Source organism: Lonchura striata, chromosome 2 (assembly GCF_046129695.1).
Source record: "Lonchura striata isolate bLonStr1 chromosome 2, bLonStr1.mat, whole genome shotgun sequence".
Taxonomy (NCBI): Eukaryota; Metazoa; Chordata; class Aves; order Passeriformes; family Estrildidae; genus Lonchura; species Lonchura striata.
Window position 1 is genome coordinate 52,027,660 of NC_134604.1, and position 21,030 is coordinate 52,048,689.

Here is a 21,030-nt window from a genome sequence, read left to right on the forward strand (position 1 = left end):
TCATACTTTCTTTTGTAAGTTACATTTTCTGAATTAAAAGCAAAAATCTCTTCCACTTAATTAAAGCATGGAAAGGCTACATGAATGATGCATGCAGAGCAGATCCAGTTCATCTTATGAAACATATGAGATGGTGAAGATTGACCTACAAAGCCTCTTAAAGTATTAGAGTCAAAAATTGCAGGTCCTGGAGACTCAACCAACTCTGTCATATGATCTTTGGCAAGCTTAAAGGTTCAGTACCCTTGTTCTCACAATCAAGGAGAATTTAAAATTTATTTAATGTAACCTGAAAAGATGTCACAGACATCTGTTATATCCTGTTCCCTAAAGTGCAAAAATGAATACTAGCCACATTAAAAAAAAAAAAAAAAAAAAAAAAAAAAAAAAAAAAAAGAAAAGGTATTTTTTCCACAATTAGCATATGAGAAATTATTTCTGTTGTGGTAGAACAGCTAGCCATTGAAATATGCTTTGCTGCTCCAAATGAAATGAATCTCAAGAAATTAAAATCTTATCTAGGAAGATTTGACATTCATTAGTCACTTCAGGAAATGCTAATAAGTTGAAGGAGAGAGTTGTTACCTCTGGAGATCAAAAACCTGGATTCTATATATAAATCAGAATTATATATATTACACTTATATATTATATATAAGAATACATATGGTATATTTATAATATATATAAAATATTATATATATATAACATAATATATATTTGTTACTTTCTGCAATACTCATGCCCAAATATCATTAAATTTATGTAAGTCCAGATGTTTAGACAAAGAGATTTGGGCTTATATGTTTTGTTTGAAAACATTCTTTGATTCTACAATCAGTACAGAGGCTGGAATAAGTTCACTTTAAGTATGCATGCAGAAAAAACAATTTAAGATGACCAAAATAACTTGATCAAATCTAAAATTATTGTTTTGAAGTTAAAGCTCCTTTTTGGAATCTTATTCTTAATAACTTATGTTCTGTCAGTTCATGAAATGTGTTCCACCACCACAGTGCTACTCTATAGTATTAAGTCTTTGGATTAATCTGCTATTGCATAGTGTGATGTTGGTTCCTATTAAGAGGTAGAGTTATATTTTTTTTTCATAATGAGATTTAATGTCAGTTGAACCAGGCTTAATTAAACTTTGTCTTATAAATCATTTTATTGAGAAGTGCAATGAAATCTTGTGAGTTTTATGACTTTTTAATTAAAATGAATTAAGCCAGCTTGTGGTTAAGTGCTTCCCTACAAACTAGTTCCAAGCTATTCTAAAATGTTCTAGATGCACAATTTAAACTTTATCAGGAGGTAATGGTTTAAAACCTCATTCCAGAAAAGTCTACATTTTTAGGGACCTATTGACATTTAATGAAGTAATTTTAAAAATACCTGAGTCATTTTTTGATCCAATTATCAATTATGTTAAGGTAGCTTAACAGCATGGTTAATATAGGTCATGACCACATATACATCTTTGATTTTCTGTTGTGTCAGCATCCTATATATGTAGAGTTAAAAAGCAACTCATTGAAAGTTAAGTTGTACATATCAAAGCATTCACATTTATAATATTAAGCATAGTTTTCAACTTTGTCAAATTTATCCTATCTGCACTTATATATTTTATCTGTAATTACACATTTCAAGGAACTTCTGTCTCATGATTTTGTCATGCCTATGTCTGCAACACGCATCTCTGCTGCCTTATATAAAATATAATAATTATAATTAATAAATAATAATTTTAATTAAAATGTTTAAATAGTACATTTCAAAAAGTATGAATTTGGAGAATTAAAATAAATTTCCTTCTATTGAATTAGTCAGGGAAGGATAGCATGTGACATACTAGAGCCAGAGTATAATTCTATTGTTGTAAGTCTTGCACATTATTTTCTTGCATTTGCTGTAATGTCTTCTATTTCAGTTTTGATGACCAGTCTGTCTTTCCCTGGTTCAGACACAATCAAGCAATTACATTGGATTTTGATATGCTGAAAACTGAATTTAGAGGGTATAACAATGGAATTATCTACTTCCCTCAGTTTTGATGTTCTTTCATTTAAGTCCTTTACTGATGTTTTGTCATTCTTTCCCACATGTCATCTTTAAATGAATTTTTTCATAAATTAGATGTTGCAACTTACTGTTTCCAATATTGCTTTTTGCATTTTCAGTTTACATAAAAATTTAGCTTACTTTTTTTTTTTTTTTGTGACTCCAGTCTTCAATTACTTCACTTTATATCTGTCTATAAATTGAGAATATGAAAACATATTTACAATTTCTCCACACAGGTAAAACACTCTAAAGTAAATATTTGGAGGAAAATATCTGTAGAATTGTGATTCTACTGTGTCCTGTTGTTGTAGAGTAGGTAGTTCAGGAAGTGCTTAAGTCAGTCCTTAGGAAACAGACAACTAAATGCAACACTTTTTTTGGGATTTGTTTGGTTGTTGTTTTTTGTTTGTTTTTCATTTTCTTTTGTTTTGTTTATATGTTTTATATAGTTTATAGGGGAGTTTTTTTAGGGTTTTTAGTTGTTCCTATTTTTATTTTTCCTGGTTCTGTCCAGGACAAGGTTAATTATTTTGCAGTAGCCAGGAGTGGGGCATAGCTAGACACAGAGGTTAGTCTGTAAAACTGTATGTCACTGCTGGGAGTGGGGGAGAAAGGTCTCTTCTGAGGGGAAGGGGTTCTTTCTAGTCGAGTGTCAGAGGGATCCATCTGGTGTTGTCTCTTGGGGAGGGGCAGAGTGGGTGTGGGGGATTTGGTTCTGTGTGAATCGCTTCCTTTCTTGTCTCTGTCATTAGTATAGTTGCTGTTACTCTTTGTTTCCTTACCTCATTGCCGTTTCCTGTAAATTGTTCCTATCTCAGCCAGTGACCTTTACTTTTTGTGCCTCCAATTTTTCTCTCTAGCCCGCTGCAGTGTGGAAGGGTGAGGGGAAAAGCAGGAGAGCAAAAGAGTGTCAGTGGTTTGGAGAGTGGGGGCATTGCACTGGGGAGGACTGTTCCTAAACCACAACAGTACAATAGTTTTCAATACTGCAAGATCTTAATTGCTGGAAACTATTTGCATGACAATTGGATATTAAAAACTTGCTCTGAATAAGGCCAAAAAATAATCCTTAATTCATGGTGTTGATCTTCCCCTCAGCCTTGTCATATGTGTAGATGGAAATTTAGATATTCATAATATAACTATATGACTGACAAGTTTTTTAAGAAATAGCAAAAGAAAGACAGTGGAAATATCTAGAAAAATGTACTATGAACACGTAAAGATTTACAATATATTTAATGTGCTCAATTACAACTGAGTTTATAAAAATTTCAAACAATAGCCTTTACTAATTCTGACAATTTTTAATTATGATATTATCATATAATCCTCATATTGTTTTTGAAATAATTTATATATGACTTGCAACTATAGCTGTTGAACTGTAGTAATTTATGTTCTGTTTTTCTCATGAACTGCAAGGATATGGCAGAGCATACCCATATCTGGGTATGCCTGATATTGACTAATCCTATGGCTTATTAGCTGTAGTGGGTTTTTTTTTATTTTCTTGCACTATTACTGAATCTGAAATACTTTTCTCTTCCCAGGAGAATATAATGGAAGTTATAAGAAATCAAGAATTTTTACTTCTACCTGCCGAAGAACTCCATAAACTTCTTGCCAGTGATGATGTGAATGTTCCTGATGAAGAGACCATTTTCCATGCCTTAATGATGTGGGTGAAATATGATATGCAGAGGCGATGCAGTGACCTAAGTATGCTGCTTGCTTATATCAGATTACCACTCCTTCCACCTCAGGTATTTTTAAAATTATGTAATCATCATCATAACAATAATATCATTGTTATTGTGTCTTTGTGAAAACTCTCATCAATTTATGATCTGCAACTTCTGAATACTCTGCATGTTTGAAAGCAAACCTGTTCAGAATCAGAAAAAATTGGTGGTAACCTTTGACCCAGGGTGATCTCAATAAACTTGAGAGTTGGACCAACACATTCACAAGTAGGGCAGAGTTATGAAACTGAAGAGGAGTAGCTGCAGATTTCATAACATGCTAAGAAAAAACAGGCAGAATAGTAAATATTCTCAGAAAAGCTAACAAAATCGAAACGGAACCAACAAACCAACAACAAAAAAAGCCCCAAACACACAGGGTTTATGACAGATACCAGGCTGAGGATGAGTCAACAATGTGAATTAAGAAAACTCTGTATTGTTCTACAACACAAAAAAATGTCACCAGGCAGTATTTCCCATAATACCTGGTGCTGCTAAGTCTGCACCTACCTTATTGTTTCGAATTTTGTACTCCATGATTTGAAAGGCATAGGAACAAATTGGAGAAGGTTCAGGGGTGAGCTACCAAGATGGTATGTCTAGAAAGGAGAAGCAGAAGAAGTGAGCTTGTTCAAACTAGTGAAAAGATGTAATGACCTAATAGCAACTTATGACCTGAAGGTAAGGTCATGGAACCACATTCCTGAGCGCACCACAATATGTAAGAAGAGACAAACACTCTAACTTGTAGCATGGACAGTTCAGTTTGGACATTAGTTTGGAGAGGAATCACTTGGGGTGCAGTGAACACATGAAGCAGTTTTTTCAAAGGTCCAGTGTGCTTCTTCATGGAAGGTTTTCCTGAATTAGCTTGACAAGAACACTAAATGCAGTGTTGGCAGAAGTCATGATTTGAGTGAGCCGACCTAGCTGACCATTGGTGATCATTTGGATTTCCACTCCTATGAATGCTTCCATCAATCTGTGATTCAGTTCAGTCCAGAGTTCAGACTTCAGGTCACTTTTTCCTTTTTTTTTTTTTTTTTTTTTTTTTTTGTCCCCAGAGAACTAAGTGGCAATTCTTTTCCATAATTACATGCACTCAGTTCTCCTTTCAGTTAGTGTACTGGGCCTGTCTGGAGTAGTTTAACTTTTTTCATGACAGCTGATAATGTGCTGTGCTTATTGATAAACAGAAGGTGAGAGTAATCCATCCTGTCAATAGATCCCTGGGTGAAGATCAGAGTGGAACAACACTGAATGCCTGGTGTTTTTATACATATGCATGTAGGCTTTATTGTAGAACAATTTGGTTGCACGGAAAAACAGGTATATTGTTACAATATAAAAGCATAAAAATATCACTTAAGAAAACATTTAAGAAAGAAAAGGAAGGCATAAGAGTAGAAAGACCTTACCACCCAGAGGCCTCAAGACAAGACTTGTTTGGGGAAATTTTGTTGTCTGTTGAAGTGATGGTCACCCTCTTGGTCAAAGTGACAGTTTCAGACTATCACCAGGTGATGGAGGAAATCCACAGCACACAAAAGCTATTTAGTTTATATTCCTTCAGGTAGAAAAGTCCAGGTACCTCCCTTGGAGTGGGGAATTTGAACTGGGTGATGTAATGTGGATCATGGGACACTTTGGGAGTCTATGACACCTTCTAAGATACAGCTGCCTATTACATCAATGAATTGGAGTCCCTTGAGACCCATTATGGCCCATTAGCAGAGACTGATACCTTCAGGTCCCAGTACTTCTCCGAAGGAGAGTTACCACAGCTGAGTCACTTGAGTAAGGACAAAGAGACAGTACTGTGCCTTGAAGGATTTACCTCTGTCCTTACCTGGTTCAGCACCAGCTGTAGCCTGAGGTGTCAGGTGTGCTCTCCCACTGCACCCTAGGAGATGACTTTGCACTTCAGCAGCTTGCCCCTGATTGTTTGAGTCACCAGCATTCCAGTCTCTCTTCCAGTGTCACTTCTGGGGTGCTCCCTCTATTTTAAATTCCCCTCACAGTCCAAATTCTGGTTAGTAGGCATATTTAGGGAGATGTGGGTTTTGTTGGTTGCTGATGAACAGCTGGATATTTGCAGTTTTCTGCAGTGGGCAAAAGTGCTCTGATGATTTTAGCAATGTTTAAGCCATTAACCATTTCAGTCTCTTACACAGTGGTGGTAACACACGTTTTGGCTATTGCTGAGCTGCATTTATATAGCAAGAAGGTAGATGACTAGGAAGTTTGGTACATGGAAAGAAAAATGTTTAAAACTGTTTAAAAAGAAATTTAGAAATAATATTTTATAGTATAGTGGAAATTCTCTTGAACTTTCTGTTCTATTTAATTTGGAAATTAAGTCTTATACACTGGTGCTGGTCTGTAATTGAGAACTGCATCATAAATGTATCAACCATAATGCTAAAAAAGCAAGGTCTTTTTCAAAATTAGAATTAACAAAAAATATTGAGAACTGAAAGTGAAATTTTACTTTTTATTAACAAAAGTTTGTTGTTTTTTTTTTTTTTTTTTCCCCTGCTGTGGTTTATACTTAAATATGTATCAAATAAAACTCTCAGTCATTTTCATTGCACTGAAAATTAACTGAAGAGCACTCTGGAAAGAATCCAGGTCAAAATTTACAGCTCATCATTGACTCTTTGAAAAAATAACCCAACTATTTACTTTCCTTACTTTTAAATTCACTTTAAAAAGAGGAAGTCAAAGACTACAAAAATTATTATCCGACTGGAAAGAGTATACTGAGATCCACTTAAAACGAAGGTTTAAATTCAGAGTCTGAGTTTCCATGATACCTCATTTCACTCTCAAGGTACAGTAATTATATTGGCAATGTAGTCGGACTTAAGTAGTACAATATCAAACAATGTGATTCATAGTCCAGTAGATACATTTAGGAGAAGGTGAGCCAGTATTAACCTGTTAAAAGGAAACTACCATGAAGTTGAAATTAAATAATAGAACCTGTAATGTTGCCATAGGAACTTTTTCTGCTTCTTTGATTTGCCTGGAGCAATCTTCTAAACTAAAATGGTTCATATTTTTTCATTCAAGTCAAAAAAGAAAGACTGTTGGGTTGGCCAATATAACAACTTATTTCATGTTATAATAGATAATAAAATAGGTAATATGCAATATTATATAATAGATAATAAAATAAAAAGAACACCTTTCTGTAGGTGTTCCAGATATTTTATGTTGATCCATACTGAAAATATAATTTATGCTCATTTTTGTTCTTAAGGGATTTGGGGAGAGTAAAAATTTGGTGGCATCCTTAAGCCTTGTTACTGTTGAAGTATTTTAGATTATTTATTTGTATAGTTAATTTACAATTGTTAATTGTTTATTTATTAAATTTTTTCCCTGTGACTTTTGATAGCATTCTTTACAGAGAGTAAGTTAACAAACAAGAAACAAACAAAATCTGTATTTAACAGGACCTTTTGTCAGTTTTTCAAAAAGTATAAGAAACTACTTTTGTGGCTGAATGGTGCCACTGCTGTCCTCAATTTTCAGTTTTTGATTGCATTTCAAATAAATCTCTTTTAATGTTTTAAAAAACCTAACAAAATTAGTACATGTTAAAAATACAGAAACACTACAGATAGTTTATATACAGGTGTGTGTGTTTGTGTATGTATTTTTTTTACATAATATGATAAACGTATACAAAATCACAGAATGCCTGAGGTTGGAAGGGACCTCTGAATAACCTCTGGTCCAGCACTTCTGCTCAAGCAGAGATAACTGAGAGCCATTTACACAGGACTCTGTCTAAAGAGTTTTTAAATAATTCCAAGGATTCTGCCAGTGCTTAGCCACCCTAACAGTATTAAAGTGTTTCCTGATGTTCAGAGGAAACCTCCTGTATTTCAGTTTGTGTCCATTGACTCTCATCCTGTGGGCACCACTGAAGAAACCTGGATCTCTCCTTTATGCACCTTCTCTTCAGGTATTTATGAACATTAGTAAGATTTCCCAAAGGCTCCTCTTTTCTGGGATAAACTGACCCAGCTCTCTCAGACTTCCCTCAGAGGAGTGGTGCTCCAGTCCCTTCATCATCTTTGTGAGCCTCCAGTGTATTCTCTACAGAGGAGTCTAGAATTGGATGCAGCTCTCCTGGTTTGACCTCTCCAGTGCTGACACAAGGGGAAGAATCACTCTCCTTGACTTGATGACAATACTTCGTCTAATGCAGTGCCAGATATCACCTACATTCTTTGAGGCAAGGGCACAGTGCTGTCTCCTGTTCTGCCAAGCTGCTTTCTCACTGGATGGCCCACAGCATCTATTAGTCCATGAATGCACATTACACATACACATATGCATGGCCATAAAAATATACTTAGGAATCTATTTAATTATTTTATACTAGAATGTAGTTAGGAAACCTTTTTTTAGAAGTGAAAAATGATAGTTATGGAAAGATATATCCAATAAAGTATGATCAGAACAGTTGAAGGTGCTCTTACCTAGTTCCCTGATGACATGTGATATAGTGATTGCTGTTCCCACCCGTCAGGGAGCAAAGTGGTTCATCTAAATCCTCAATAATTTTGTATAGACAAAAGTCGAGCCTCATCTGCAGCTGAAGCTGAAACATTAACTTCTGGCCATGAAGGCAAATGACATAAAAGAGATTATATTTATGTCACTGAATTCTCCTTTTCTTTCTTTCTACCTTTCCCAAAAGACCATAGTTCATTCCGTGTTTGTATCTCCTGTTCCCTGACTCAAGCTGTACCATGAAACATTCAATGCAGTGCAGCAGCATAGTTGAGCTTCTGCCTATTTTTATTACTAATGATGTAATCTCATTTACTAAGATGAAAATCTGGTTTCTGCTATTTGTTGGTACACAGTATAATGTATCTGTTAATGTTGATGCTACAGCATAAGCCAAGAATGCGTGTAGCTTCTGTTGGGCAAAACATTATTTTTATGGTGTTTTTTAAGAGTGTGAGAAGTTACTAATGATACCTGGGCTGCTGAAGGAATTTGCAAGCAAGAGAAGTTAATAACATACTGAGTACCTAGAATAGCATGACAGTAAAGATGAGGATGTTTAGCCTTTTTAAGCAAAGATGTACATGAAAAGAGCACAAATATTTCCTTATACAAATGCTTGAGTTCAAGCTAACTTGTATTCCACTGGTGAGCTGGGTTTATAAAGGCTGTTATTTGCATCTGCCTATAACAGTATATCACTGTTTTAGCTAGGAAATTTAAAAAAATAGCATCAAGCAGAGATATTGCTGTCTTTTCCTCTGTAACACTTTTAATAATATCACTTTCAGAGGCTTGCAAACCACATCAGTAGGATAATGCATAGTCTTTGACTGTGTGGCTCAGATCCAGTGAAGTTGTTATAGGCATCTAAATTAGATTTCTTGCCCAGGAGCAGAAACAATGCAGTCCTTATAAAAATAAGTACTTAAGTACCGTGTAAGCCACTGGAGAGAAAATTAACAGATCCACATGAGTTCTCTTCTTATTTCTACAGAGATGCTTTAGGTAAACTGCAGGAAGCACTGAGCCTCTAAATCCCCTTAGAATTCACACATTACATGACTGTACGCGATCTTAAAAATATTTATGAATTTGCATGTATTAATTGAGTAGAAACCCTTTAAATCTTAGCTTAGATAACTGACATGATCATGTAAACTTGTAAATTCTTTCCACAGCTCAGCTGGCATCTGGCAAAGAAGTATTTCTTTGTGCTACTAAAAAACCCCAATTAACCAGGCAGTTGTCAGACAGGTTCATTAAGTTTTGACTTTTTCAACATATACTGAGCTAGAGGAAACAACTGAAGGTTCTTTTGCTTAGCAAAAAATGGAAGGTATTCTACGTCAGTCAGTCTTTAAATTTGTCTTTGAGAGCAGTGTGATTGATAATATGAAATGAGAACCTTCCTCAGTGCTCTGTCTCCAGTGTCACTAAACAAGTGCAGCAGATAAGAACTCACACCTGAGTAGAGTTCTAGGCTTTTAAGATTGGTTCCTACCTACGGGTCTGGGGTAAATCCTAAGGGTATGTGGAAACTCTGTCAGCCTCTCAACATTTTGTGAATTCTTTCAATCATTTCTAAATGATTGCATACCAGGAGATTATAACTTGAATCTGAAAAGTCTGAAGGTATGATTCAGTTTCTTACTCACCTATGATGCAGGCTTCTCCACATCAGCTAGATTCCTAACCTCTCGCTATAGGCAATGAAGATCTGGTTCATTTACCGACACATAGAAGCAAACCCGTGTGCTGATTTGAGAAGTTCCATAGATTATCACACTGCCTGGCTCCAAGCAATATATCTAGAAACATTCCCTTCTAAATTCAGTACTATATTTACTGGCTCTGTGTGGATTCTCAGACACCCTGTGGCATCTGAAATGGTGCTAAGTGCTTGGTTTTGTGCAAGTGGCTTAAGCCAATTAAACCAAGCAATATTTTTAAAGAAATATTTATGTTAATTTCAAGCAAACAAGGATTAATTAATTACTGTAAGAATTAATAACTTCCCAGTCCACAAAAAAATTAATTTCTGGCAAGCTTCTAGGATGATCTCCATATTCCTCTCTTAAGTTATCAATGCAATAAAAATTTGGGCTTGAAATTTCAGTTGCCTGTATAATGGCAATTAGTTGAGTATAACCAGTAGAAACAAGATAAGCTGTTATTTTTTTTTTACTTTTCTTATATAGATCATACAGTAAAACTAGCTTTTTAACATTTTTGTAGCACCTTCTCTGGTGGTGGATGTCGCTTGTAAGATGATACTTCACCTGAACAAAGATATGATACTTTAATGCAGTGTGCAAGATACAGTCCAAAGGATTTTTCTTGCCTTTTAGATGGTTCTAAAATTGTCCAAAAGTCCTGTCCATATGGCTGGGATTCTTTTTGTGTAGATAAATGACATGTGAACATTTGTAAATAGTTAAAATGATAACTGCTCAACAGAGTTATGTGTGACATTCATTTCTAGATACATTTTATTATTAATAAAGTTTAGTAAATGCAGGAAGATATCAGTAAAGTTTCAGTAAATCTTTTGAAGCTGTCATAAGGTGCTGTTCAAATAAAGAATGTGACAACATAATCTTATAATACTATTTCTTTATCCAACACACAGGCAACTTACCTGACTTTTTTTCAGTTTTTTTATTCAATTTCTCACGACATACTGAGCATATGGTTCATTACTAAATACTTTGGAGTAAATTTATTTAATGGAAGGCTGAATTTCCACTAATTAAATCACATTTTCACATGGTCATTAAATACAAACTTAAATTTATTCTGTGTGCCACTTAAATTTATTCTGTGTTGTGAAATACATAGAATAATATTATAAAAATACTCTATTTTTGTTGCTTATTCTCTGCATTTTATGTGAAACTTTTAGGGGAATGTATGTTTTATACATATCCCCACTAGAATGTATAGACTGTGTCCATGTGAAAACACAAATTTATGAATAAATTAGATTATATTAACTAAATAATCAGTTAGGAGGTTTGCTCACATAAATAAAAAGATATATTTCCTTGACCTTTGAAATAGCACCATTCTTAAATAAGTTATATTCATAATACAGTTATATTCACATAAAATTATGTCTTCTGTTTTCAGAAGACAGTGTTTTGTCTGTTGCTTATGTTTTTACAAGGCCATGTGATCTGTAGTCATGTTTTGGCAGGTTTATATCTTTTTCTCTCTTACTGACTGTCAGATTGACAATCATATTGTTGTGGGCTGCCCCTGGCTGGATGCCACTCTATTCTCCCCTCCACAAGTGGACAGGGGAGAGGAACCACTACGCAAAGCTCATGAATTGAGACAAGCTTTGCAGCTAGCTGTTGATGTTCTGTAAATCATGCCTCCAGAGATCATGCAAATATAATTTATTTAATGTAGTTATAACAAAGATCAGTCACTGCTTTCAGCAATTGTTTACAACATTTAGTTTTAGAAGCAAAAACCATTATTGCTGTTGATGTCATTGAAATCTGTCACTCTTAAGTAAAGGCAGAAACAAGGGAGGGCTAAGAAATGGCTTCGACTTATCCTCCATTTTTTATAAGTCCCTATTCTTGGTAGTGTAGTGCTCTTTTCTGCATTCTTCCTTGTTCCTTAGATTGATTCAGCATAATAGACAAGCACAAAATAAGACACCTTTTATTTTCTAGTTTGTTTTTTTTTTTTTTTTTGAGTCATCATTTCAGAGGTAGTGAATGTTTTCAAAGAATTCTTCCTAATCAATATTTGTAACATTTAAACATTAAGTATACTGTCTGGAAAAGGTGCTTACCCTTCTGTGATGTGTTCTTATCCATCTTTTTTGAATACTTTTAAAGACTGAAGATCTTATTTGAATCAGGCAAACATTATTTATGGGAAAAAATGCTTCTTTTATGTTCCATTTCTTGGTACTTATTCTTATATAAGAATTTTATAAAAATTACATCAATTTATAAAAATTACATCAATTCTGGTAGACTACAGCTTACTGCAGTTAAGAGGTAAAAAAAATAAAAAGCCAGTAATTTTGAAATATGGGCTGTTAGTTATTGACTGAATAATATTTGTATTCCATTTGTTAGCATCTGTCACGCTTTTACCTAATCTCCTATTTATCACTTTTAGAACAAAAAAAAGTAAATAATTTGATTCAGAAGAACTTCAAATAAAGACATCTGTCTTCAAACAAAAGGAGACCAGTCAACATTTTGTCAAAGGCCAACCTTTTGATTGCTTCTAGTGTTGGGGCATTTTATATATTTTCTCTTATTTAAAATGTGATTGGGGTTTTATTAAGTTTTTGTTTCACTTTCTTTTGAATGGAATTTGACCTTTTCAATGCAATTTGACATTTTCTTATTTCTTATGTAGTATTTTGATAATACGGCAAAATATACATAGTTCTTGGAGTTATGAACTTAATTTTTTCCTCAAGGAGTAGAGAAGAAAATGTGCAAGGTACTGTACAAGACCTTACCTAACTTTATCTAGAAACTTAACATTTACTTTAAGAAGCAATTGATCTTGAAATAAAGATATTTTTCTTCATTTTCTGGAGAATAAACATACCATGATGAAGTAAAATGTAGATCTGGGCATTAGTAGAATTGTGTAGTAAGCTTGGATATTAGATTTTGCCCTCCTTATTTCATCCTCTCTATAAAATACAAAGATTGATAAAATTGTTGTGAAAAGATGGCACTGGAGGCAGAAGCTGGGGCAGGAGGGTTTAAAACAATTTCCCTTTTCCTAAACTGAATAACATTTGAATCAATAACACATCTGGTAATAAGTCAATTGGTCAAATTAGTACCAGTTTCAAAGACAGACCTGGATGTACAAGGTGTTCAACAAAAGTCAGTATATGTGCCAAAAAAAGTGTGGGCATACCTATAAATTAAGTTAAAATTTTAACAGTGTCATAAAAGATAACATGGGTTTACTTATAGAAAATAACACTGAAGATTATAATAAATGAGTTTGTTAAATCATAAGCTTTGGAGAAGAGTTAATGTTGTGAAAGTGATTTTAATATCACAGTTTAATTACTTGCCACAGATGCTACCAACGAATGTTCCAATTCAATTACTTAGATTATTTGAGAGAAAGTTGAGGGGAAAGTCAGTTTCTTGATTTCTTTATCAAATGTACAGCCTAAGGGACTGTGTGTGTGCATGGCAGATTGTTTCTCTAGTAAACTCTTTAGGGTAATCTAATGCTAAGTTACAGAAAACAAACTTCAGCTATGCTATATTCATATTTTTGGTTTGGATTTTGCACCCCGATGTGGGGGAGGAACAGGGAGGACTTTGTTATAACTGAAGGGTAGAAAACCAGTGTAAAATTTTTTCTGAATATGAGATAATATTTAATGTGTTGGGAAAAAGGAATTGCAAACCAAATACTGAACCCATTTCCTCTGCCAGTGACTACGGTCATCAAAAATGCAAGCTCAGTAGATGCCAGAATTTGGATTTCTGACAGAAAACACAACTAGACTTTTTTTCCAAAAATGGAGTCTGAGACTAATCATTACTACTGCTATGTGACTGACCTCTTTGCAATATATTATCACCTACATGCATATGGAGATCACAGACTTGCAGTCACACTAATGAAAGTCTCTGGTGTCTAAACAGTAAATCCTGATGTATATTACTTATAATAGAAATGATTAGCCACATGTTTCTAGGAAGAACTGGTCTAGAGTTTCTTAAAGATCCTTAGTCTGCTGCAACTTATTGCTGAGGGCAAAATAATCTGAGAATACAGAAATCTGAGGGATTTAGTGTAGTCTTTCTTCCTGAGTTGGTTGAACAGCTGGCTTGACTAACACATCATGAATAATTTAGTCCATCAGCAACACAAATATTGAATTCCACATACTGAATCTTTGTCATACTACAGAAAAATGCCTGGAAATCTCCATGCCAAAAAAACCCACAAAACTTTACTGAAATCATTAATTAAACCTGAATTTAAAAAATAATTTAAAAGAGATACAAAATTCTCAATGAACTGAAAAAAGATGGTAGACAAAATTACACGTGCTAAATTTGAGGTATTATTAATTGCAGATATTTTTCATTATTTTATTTCAAAGAAAAAATATTGAAATGATTGTTTTAAAAGCTAGCAAAACCTCAAAAAATAAATTAGAAATTAGCTTTAAAAAAAAAAACTCTAAAAAACTCTAAGGCTCCTGATTATAAATCATGTGAGCAAAGCAGATGGTTATATTTAGCTCAATGCATTCAATTCCTAGCAAAAAATAAAAAGGTTGTTTAGTAATATTGCAAAGATTCATATGGATAAAATGGAATTTAGAAATGGAGTTGAAACTTCAGCTACACACAGGATCAGTTTGAGACCTTGTGTTCTCTATGCTTAGAAGTCCCCAGAAAAGTTAACAAGTTCTATAGTTTTTTCATTGTTTAAAAGCTAAAGGGAAGACTGAGGGAATGCTTAAATATTTTCATTTTCTTTATATAAAATATACTTGCAAATCAGGATCTGTATAATAAATGATGCTACCGATAATGCCCCAGAATACAGAAATTGGCAGAAAATAATTTTATAACTGTAATGCATTTTATTTTCAAGATATAATACTTTAAAAGAAAGAGTTAAGAGAATGAGAAACATGATGACACAAAGCGACAAAAAATTCTCAGGGTATTGCTATTCTGAGAAATTCTAGCAATAGTAAAGTTGACTCTTCTGGCAATGATATTGTAGTCTTTTGAGAAGCTACAGCTCTGTGATTTTCCGCATTACAAAGCCCAGCAATATTCAGTTACTATTAGATACAATTGTATCTTAATGAATTATGTCATAGACATGGAAGAGCAAGCTGAACATAATATGGTTTCCAAGGAAACATCCTTATTAACTGAATTTCCTGATCAACTGCATCCTGATTTAATAAAAATATATTGATTGTTGTGACATAATCAGGAAAGATAACTATGGAGTAGGAAATCTTTGAAGCAGATCATTGAAATTTAGACAACATGAAACAGCTTTATATAACTTCTGATTTCTAAATAGTAGCTTCAAATATTTTTTTTTTTTTTTTTTTGTTATTCACAACATCTAGCCTTTAGGAGATTCAGAAATATAGTGTTTATCACAGGTTAGCCCATGTTCTAGAAAAGTTAATAGGAGGAATGAGTTACTTCTTTTTAAGGGACATGAACACATTTCCATCCTGTAAATTCCCTTGAGGTACTGGAAGACTGCAATTAGGTCACTCTGAGGCCGTCTCTTTTCCAAGCTGAACAATCCCAATTCTCTCAGTCTTTCCTCATAATAGAGCTGTTACACCCATCTAAGCATCTTGGTGTCCCTCCTCTGGACTCTCTACAGCAGGTCCATGTCCTTGCTATGCTGGGACCCCAGAGCTGGATGCAGCCCTGCAGGTGGGGTCTCAGCAGGACAGAGCAGAGGGGCAGAATCCCCTCCCTGTCCCTGCTGCCCACACTGCTTTGGATGCAATCCAGGACACGTTTGTCATTCTGGGCTGTGAGTGCCCATGGCTGGATCATGTACAGCCTCTCATCTATCAGGACCTCCAAGCCCTTCTGGGCAGGGCTGGTCTTGAGCTGTTCATCCCCCAGCCTGTGTTGATACTGGGGCAATGTAACATGCATTGCCTTTCTTTCAAACACATATTCATTTCATGACTAATGCCTAAAATCAGAAGCAGACAACAGCTGTCTACATGTGCCAGCTGTTAATATTTCAGATGTCACAGAAAACGTGTTGTCTGACAAAGGCTGACAGATTGACAATGGACATTCAAACTTCTTCTGCAGCCATTGAAGTCCAGATGAAATAGATAAGAGTTCGTAAATGGAATCTAGCTTCCTGTCTTTAGGCAACTACAAAATAATTTGCATAATTTTTCATTTTTATGTCTGTGGGAACGCATCCACAGACTCCAGGAATGAAATTCTCTTGCTTGCTGGTCTTTAGCTGCTTCTCTGAGTATTATTTGATCTTCCAGATAGATATCGTATAATATCTAGAAATTTACTGCACTGTACAGATATGCAGTTATATGCAATTAAATCTTGCTCTAATTTAGATGCCTTAGGCTATCTGAGATACCTACATGGGTTTGGCAGATACGGCACAAAATCTGCATGAGCCTTGCACTCTTCTGGCCTGACATCAGTGAGATCACAGAATCAGAGAATCATTTAGGTGGAAGCAGACCTCAGGAGTTCTACAGTCCAACACCTGCTCAGAGCTAGGTCAGCTGTGAGGTTAACCCAGATTATATAATTCAGTGGGATCCTGAAAATTTACATGGCAATTTACAACATCTTAAAAGCTGGTAGATATGTATATACAGGCAAGTGAATCAAACACAACATTTGCAACTTGCAGCCTCCTTCTTTGGAATCACAATAGAATATTCTTTTACCTGTATGCGCTGAAGACTGTTGGTTATCAAGTGGGATCATTGTTTCACTTTGGTTTTTAAAATAAGGGATGATCCTGCAAAGAGATGCCTTCTGAGTTCTTTCAGTGTTATGCTGGAAACCATTAAAAATAAGTCAGCCTACAAGAGAATATTTAGTTTTCTTCAAAGCCTTCAGTAAAAGATTACTAAGATTGTAGTCTTAAGGGCTAATGAAACACTGGTTTTAAAATCCTTTAAAAATCAACTAATTGATTAATTTTCTCTCTGTGTTCCAAGAAAAAATAGCCCTGCAAAACTATGTGTGTGTTCTGGCATGAAGAAATACACTTGTGACCTACATTTGTATTTGTCTCTCATTGCATGGTATTGCTTTGCTAGGAATTTCTAGGATGTTTTATTCACTTATTGTCATTCACAGATATTGGCTGACCTGGAAAACCATGCACTTTTTAAGGATGACCTAGAATGCCAGAAGCTTATTCTGGAAGCCATGAAATATCATCTTTTACCAGAAAGAAGAACTCTCATGCAAAGTCCAAGAACTAAGCCTAGAAAATCTACAGTTGGAACACTATATGCTGTTGGAGGAATGGATAACAACAAAGGTATTATAGGATATTTGTTGCTTTATGAGTTATACTTCATGTTTTCTTTGCCAGCAAATGGTGAAATAGCTTTCATCATGGTGGAGGGATGCCTAAATCAGTCAAGAAATGTTGCCAAGATTTTGGTCCAATGAAAATCTACTGATATTTAAGGAAAAGCATAATACACTTAGAGAAAAGAAACTGAGTTTTGAGTTCATTATTATTAAAGTTTTATTATTACAAAATTATTATAATTTTCAGAGAGAAATTTAACAATAAAACTAGAATGGTAGTAATATACCTTAGTTATAGATTGCTAGAATTTGTTTTCCCATTATAAGTCAAATACTTCTCAGTTATTTTGACCTTTAATAAATGGCAGTTAGATATGCAATGTATTTGATTCTTAAGCAATTGTCTAAAATATTAATGGTGATTCATGAGTCTTCCAGTGCAGAAATTTTTAAGTATTTTAGAGAAGAAAGATAACCAGCTTCAACTAGATTGCTAGTTTTTAAACAGATAAAGGAAGGCTAAATTATCCTCAAATTACCATGCAAATTTTATCAAAGCATTTTTCTTTGTTATTTGTTTGGAATAAGAGTTATGATGATAGGTTGTGCTTTCATTTCTGGTAAATTTAATCCACTGATTTCTTGAATGAAGTGAAACAAAATATTTGAACTAAAAACTAGCTATATTGCAAGTTTCTATACTCAAAAGGGCTTTATAATTTTTTTGGTGATATTCACAAACAATTCCACAGCATTTAAGTTTTCATGTATTTATATTTAGACTGAAGACTATACCTTCAGAAACACTAGTTCTAATATAAAATAAACTATACTTTTAAAAAGTATAGTATAAAATTATATTTTTAATATTTCACAACTCTTTGCCTAGGTGCTAGTATTGAAGTTGTTTCCCTAAATAGCTGAGACAATATTGTTTGCAAAATGCCATTTCATGTTTTTCCCATCAAGTTGTACCGGTGATTAGAATGTATGGCATCTGTGTCTGTGTGAAAATAAATTGGTGGCATCAAGAGAAATATGACAAGCAAGTCGAGGCAGCTTCATGCTTTTGGAATCAAGCTGTGTCAGAGGAGATTAGATCAGATATCTGGAAAAGGTTTTTCACCCAAAGGGTGTTTGGGCACTGGAAGAGGCTCCCCAGGGAAGTGGTTACATCACAAAGTCTGTCTGAGTTCAAAAAGTGTTTGGAAAATGCGCCCAGGCACATGGTGTGACTCTTGGGGATGGTGTTGTGCAGGGCCAGGTGTTGGACTGGATGGTCCTTGTAGGTCCCTTCCAACTCAGCTTATTCTACAACTCTGTGACTCTGTGACTGTGATTCTGCCCTTCAACTCCATTTTCTTGAGGCCCCCCCATGGAGTATTGAATCCACCTCTGGGATCCCATAATGACACAGATCTTCTGGAATGAGTGTAGAGGAGGACCACAAAGTTGATCAGAGCACTGGAGCACCTCTCCTGTTAAGGCAGGCTGAGAGAGCTGGGACTGTTCAGCACAGAGGAAAAAAGGCCTCCAGGGAGACCTTATAATAATCCACCTTCCAATATCTAAAGGCACCAACAAGAAAGCTGGAGACAGTTTTTACAAGGGCATGTAGTCATAGGACAAGCAGCAATAACTTTAAACTGAGGTCATAGGTTCAGATCAGATATTAGGAAGTAATTGGTTACTGAGGGTGGTGGTGAGACACTGGCACATACTGCCCAGAGAAGCTGTCCCATGCCGGGAAGTGTTCAAGGCCAGGCTGGATAAGGCTCTGAGCAATGTGGTCCAGTGAAAGGTATTTATATCATGGCTCAGGGGTTGGAACTAGATGATCTTTTGGCTTTGAAGGTCGCTTCAATTCCAAATTGTTCAATGATTCTATGAAAATAAGAAATTGTTGATGAAAGAGACAATGCATATATATATATATATATATATATATATATATATATATATATATATTCTTAAAGTAGCTACAGATTATTTTTGTCCTTTTAACAGTTATAAACAATTGTGTAGCTAAATGTTAGTCATGGATGTGCACAGAACATTGTCTTTGGATGATAAAAAAAATATCCTCTTACTTAGGAAAAATTACAAGACACACAAGTATTCAGGTAGGAAATGAGCTAATAATCCTCAATAATAAACCCAATTTGGGTGCAGCTGTATTTGTTCTTATTTACTATTAACATCTGTTCCTCAATAAATATACAGAAATATTTAGGATGACAGCACAAGCATAACACTATTATCACATCAACACACAGCCTATTTTGCAGATTCAGGTCAGGCAGAAGCAGTTCATTTCAGTAGCAGCAGGAGAAAACACAGAGCAACAGAGGTTCAACCCTCTGTTGATGCACTCTCTGACTGAAAACTAGCAGGACTTTTACACATTTTCAGGAGATAAAAACTGCTTTGAGAATGGGCTGGTATGGCAGAGGAGCATCTGCATAGCAGGAGCCTGTGTTACAGCTGATGCAATATGTATTCCCAGTAACCCAGGCTCTGCAGCTGTGCCATCTCAGCTTGCATCTGTTCAGCTCATCCCTCTTGTGATCCTGCTGTGTTCTTGACTAGCTTTTATGTGCAGTGAGTCTTGTTTCCACACGTCCATTCAGGAGACCCGAGTGCAGTTTGCCTGTTTTGAAGAGTCACTGAGTTCATAAAGAAAGCCTGGGGTGGGAGATGGTGCTGATATTGTATTATTGCTCCTAAAGAATTAGTAATTTATTTCTTCCCCCACAACCTTCTTCACTGAAAGACTGTTATGGGTAGTTGAAATTCACAATGATGTATTTTTAATACTTCTTGATGTTTGTTACCAAATGTGAAACCGTTGCAAATAATTGGATGAGCTAAACAAATTAGCAGTTTATTAACCAGCATATAAAATAGTGGCTAAGTGCAAATATTATGAGAGCATTTGAAGGTTGTATGGCACATCACATAAAGAGTAGCCTAGCATGCTAAGTTTGTTTTGAAATCTCTTCTATAATTATTTTCCTTTCCATAAAAAATGAAGTGATAATTAAACTCCAGAAATCAGCAACTGGAATTTTGCCTGATGTGAGAAATTAATGTACCATAGTACTAAATGGATAGAGAGGAAAGTATCAAAGTTAGATGAATCTGTAATTTTAATTTCCTATACAAACTAAAAGAATTTTAATCTCTGTTTCCACACACCTTTGCTCATTTATTAATTTAATTTTAAAGGCACATATAAGAAACACATTTTCTCAGCATATGTGCATTAATGGAATGGGATGCATTAATGTGTTGTGGGTGTGTAGTTCTGACAATGTTCCATTCACTTTACCCATTAATAGCATCACAATGACTTCTCTAATTTGGATTAGCAGTATTTAATAATCTAATAGTATACAGAAATCCACACCTAGAGGAGGATGATTAACTGAAATAAATGAGTAATTGCAAGACTGGACATACAGCAATTTTTAGGAATGATTAAGCTCTGACTTCCTGCAGGCATCCTGGGATCCCAAATATAGAGCAGAAGCCAAGTGGTAGAACATGATGTATATGGTCTATGTTAGATAGAAACATGCTATGGATTATGAGCAGGAAAATATGCAGTAAGTGGAGACTGGTATCAGTAA

At 34.8% G+C, this 21,030-nt stretch overlaps 1 protein-coding gene across 1 annotated transcript in view; it reads left to right on the top strand.

The window, feature by feature from the left end:
• Positions 1 to 21,030, top strand: part of KLHL1 (kelch like family member 1) — a 185,967-nt gene that overhangs the window by 114,069 nt on the left and 50,868 nt on the right. Inside the window, exons 5-6 of the mRNA XM_021548042.3 lie at positions 3,621 to 3,833; positions 17,216 to 17,402. Coding sequence (XP_021403717.2) covers positions 3,621 to 3,833; positions 17,216 to 17,402 — 400 coding nt within the window. The remainder of the gene's footprint in view (positions 1 to 3,620; positions 3,834 to 17,215; positions 17,403 to 21,030) is intronic.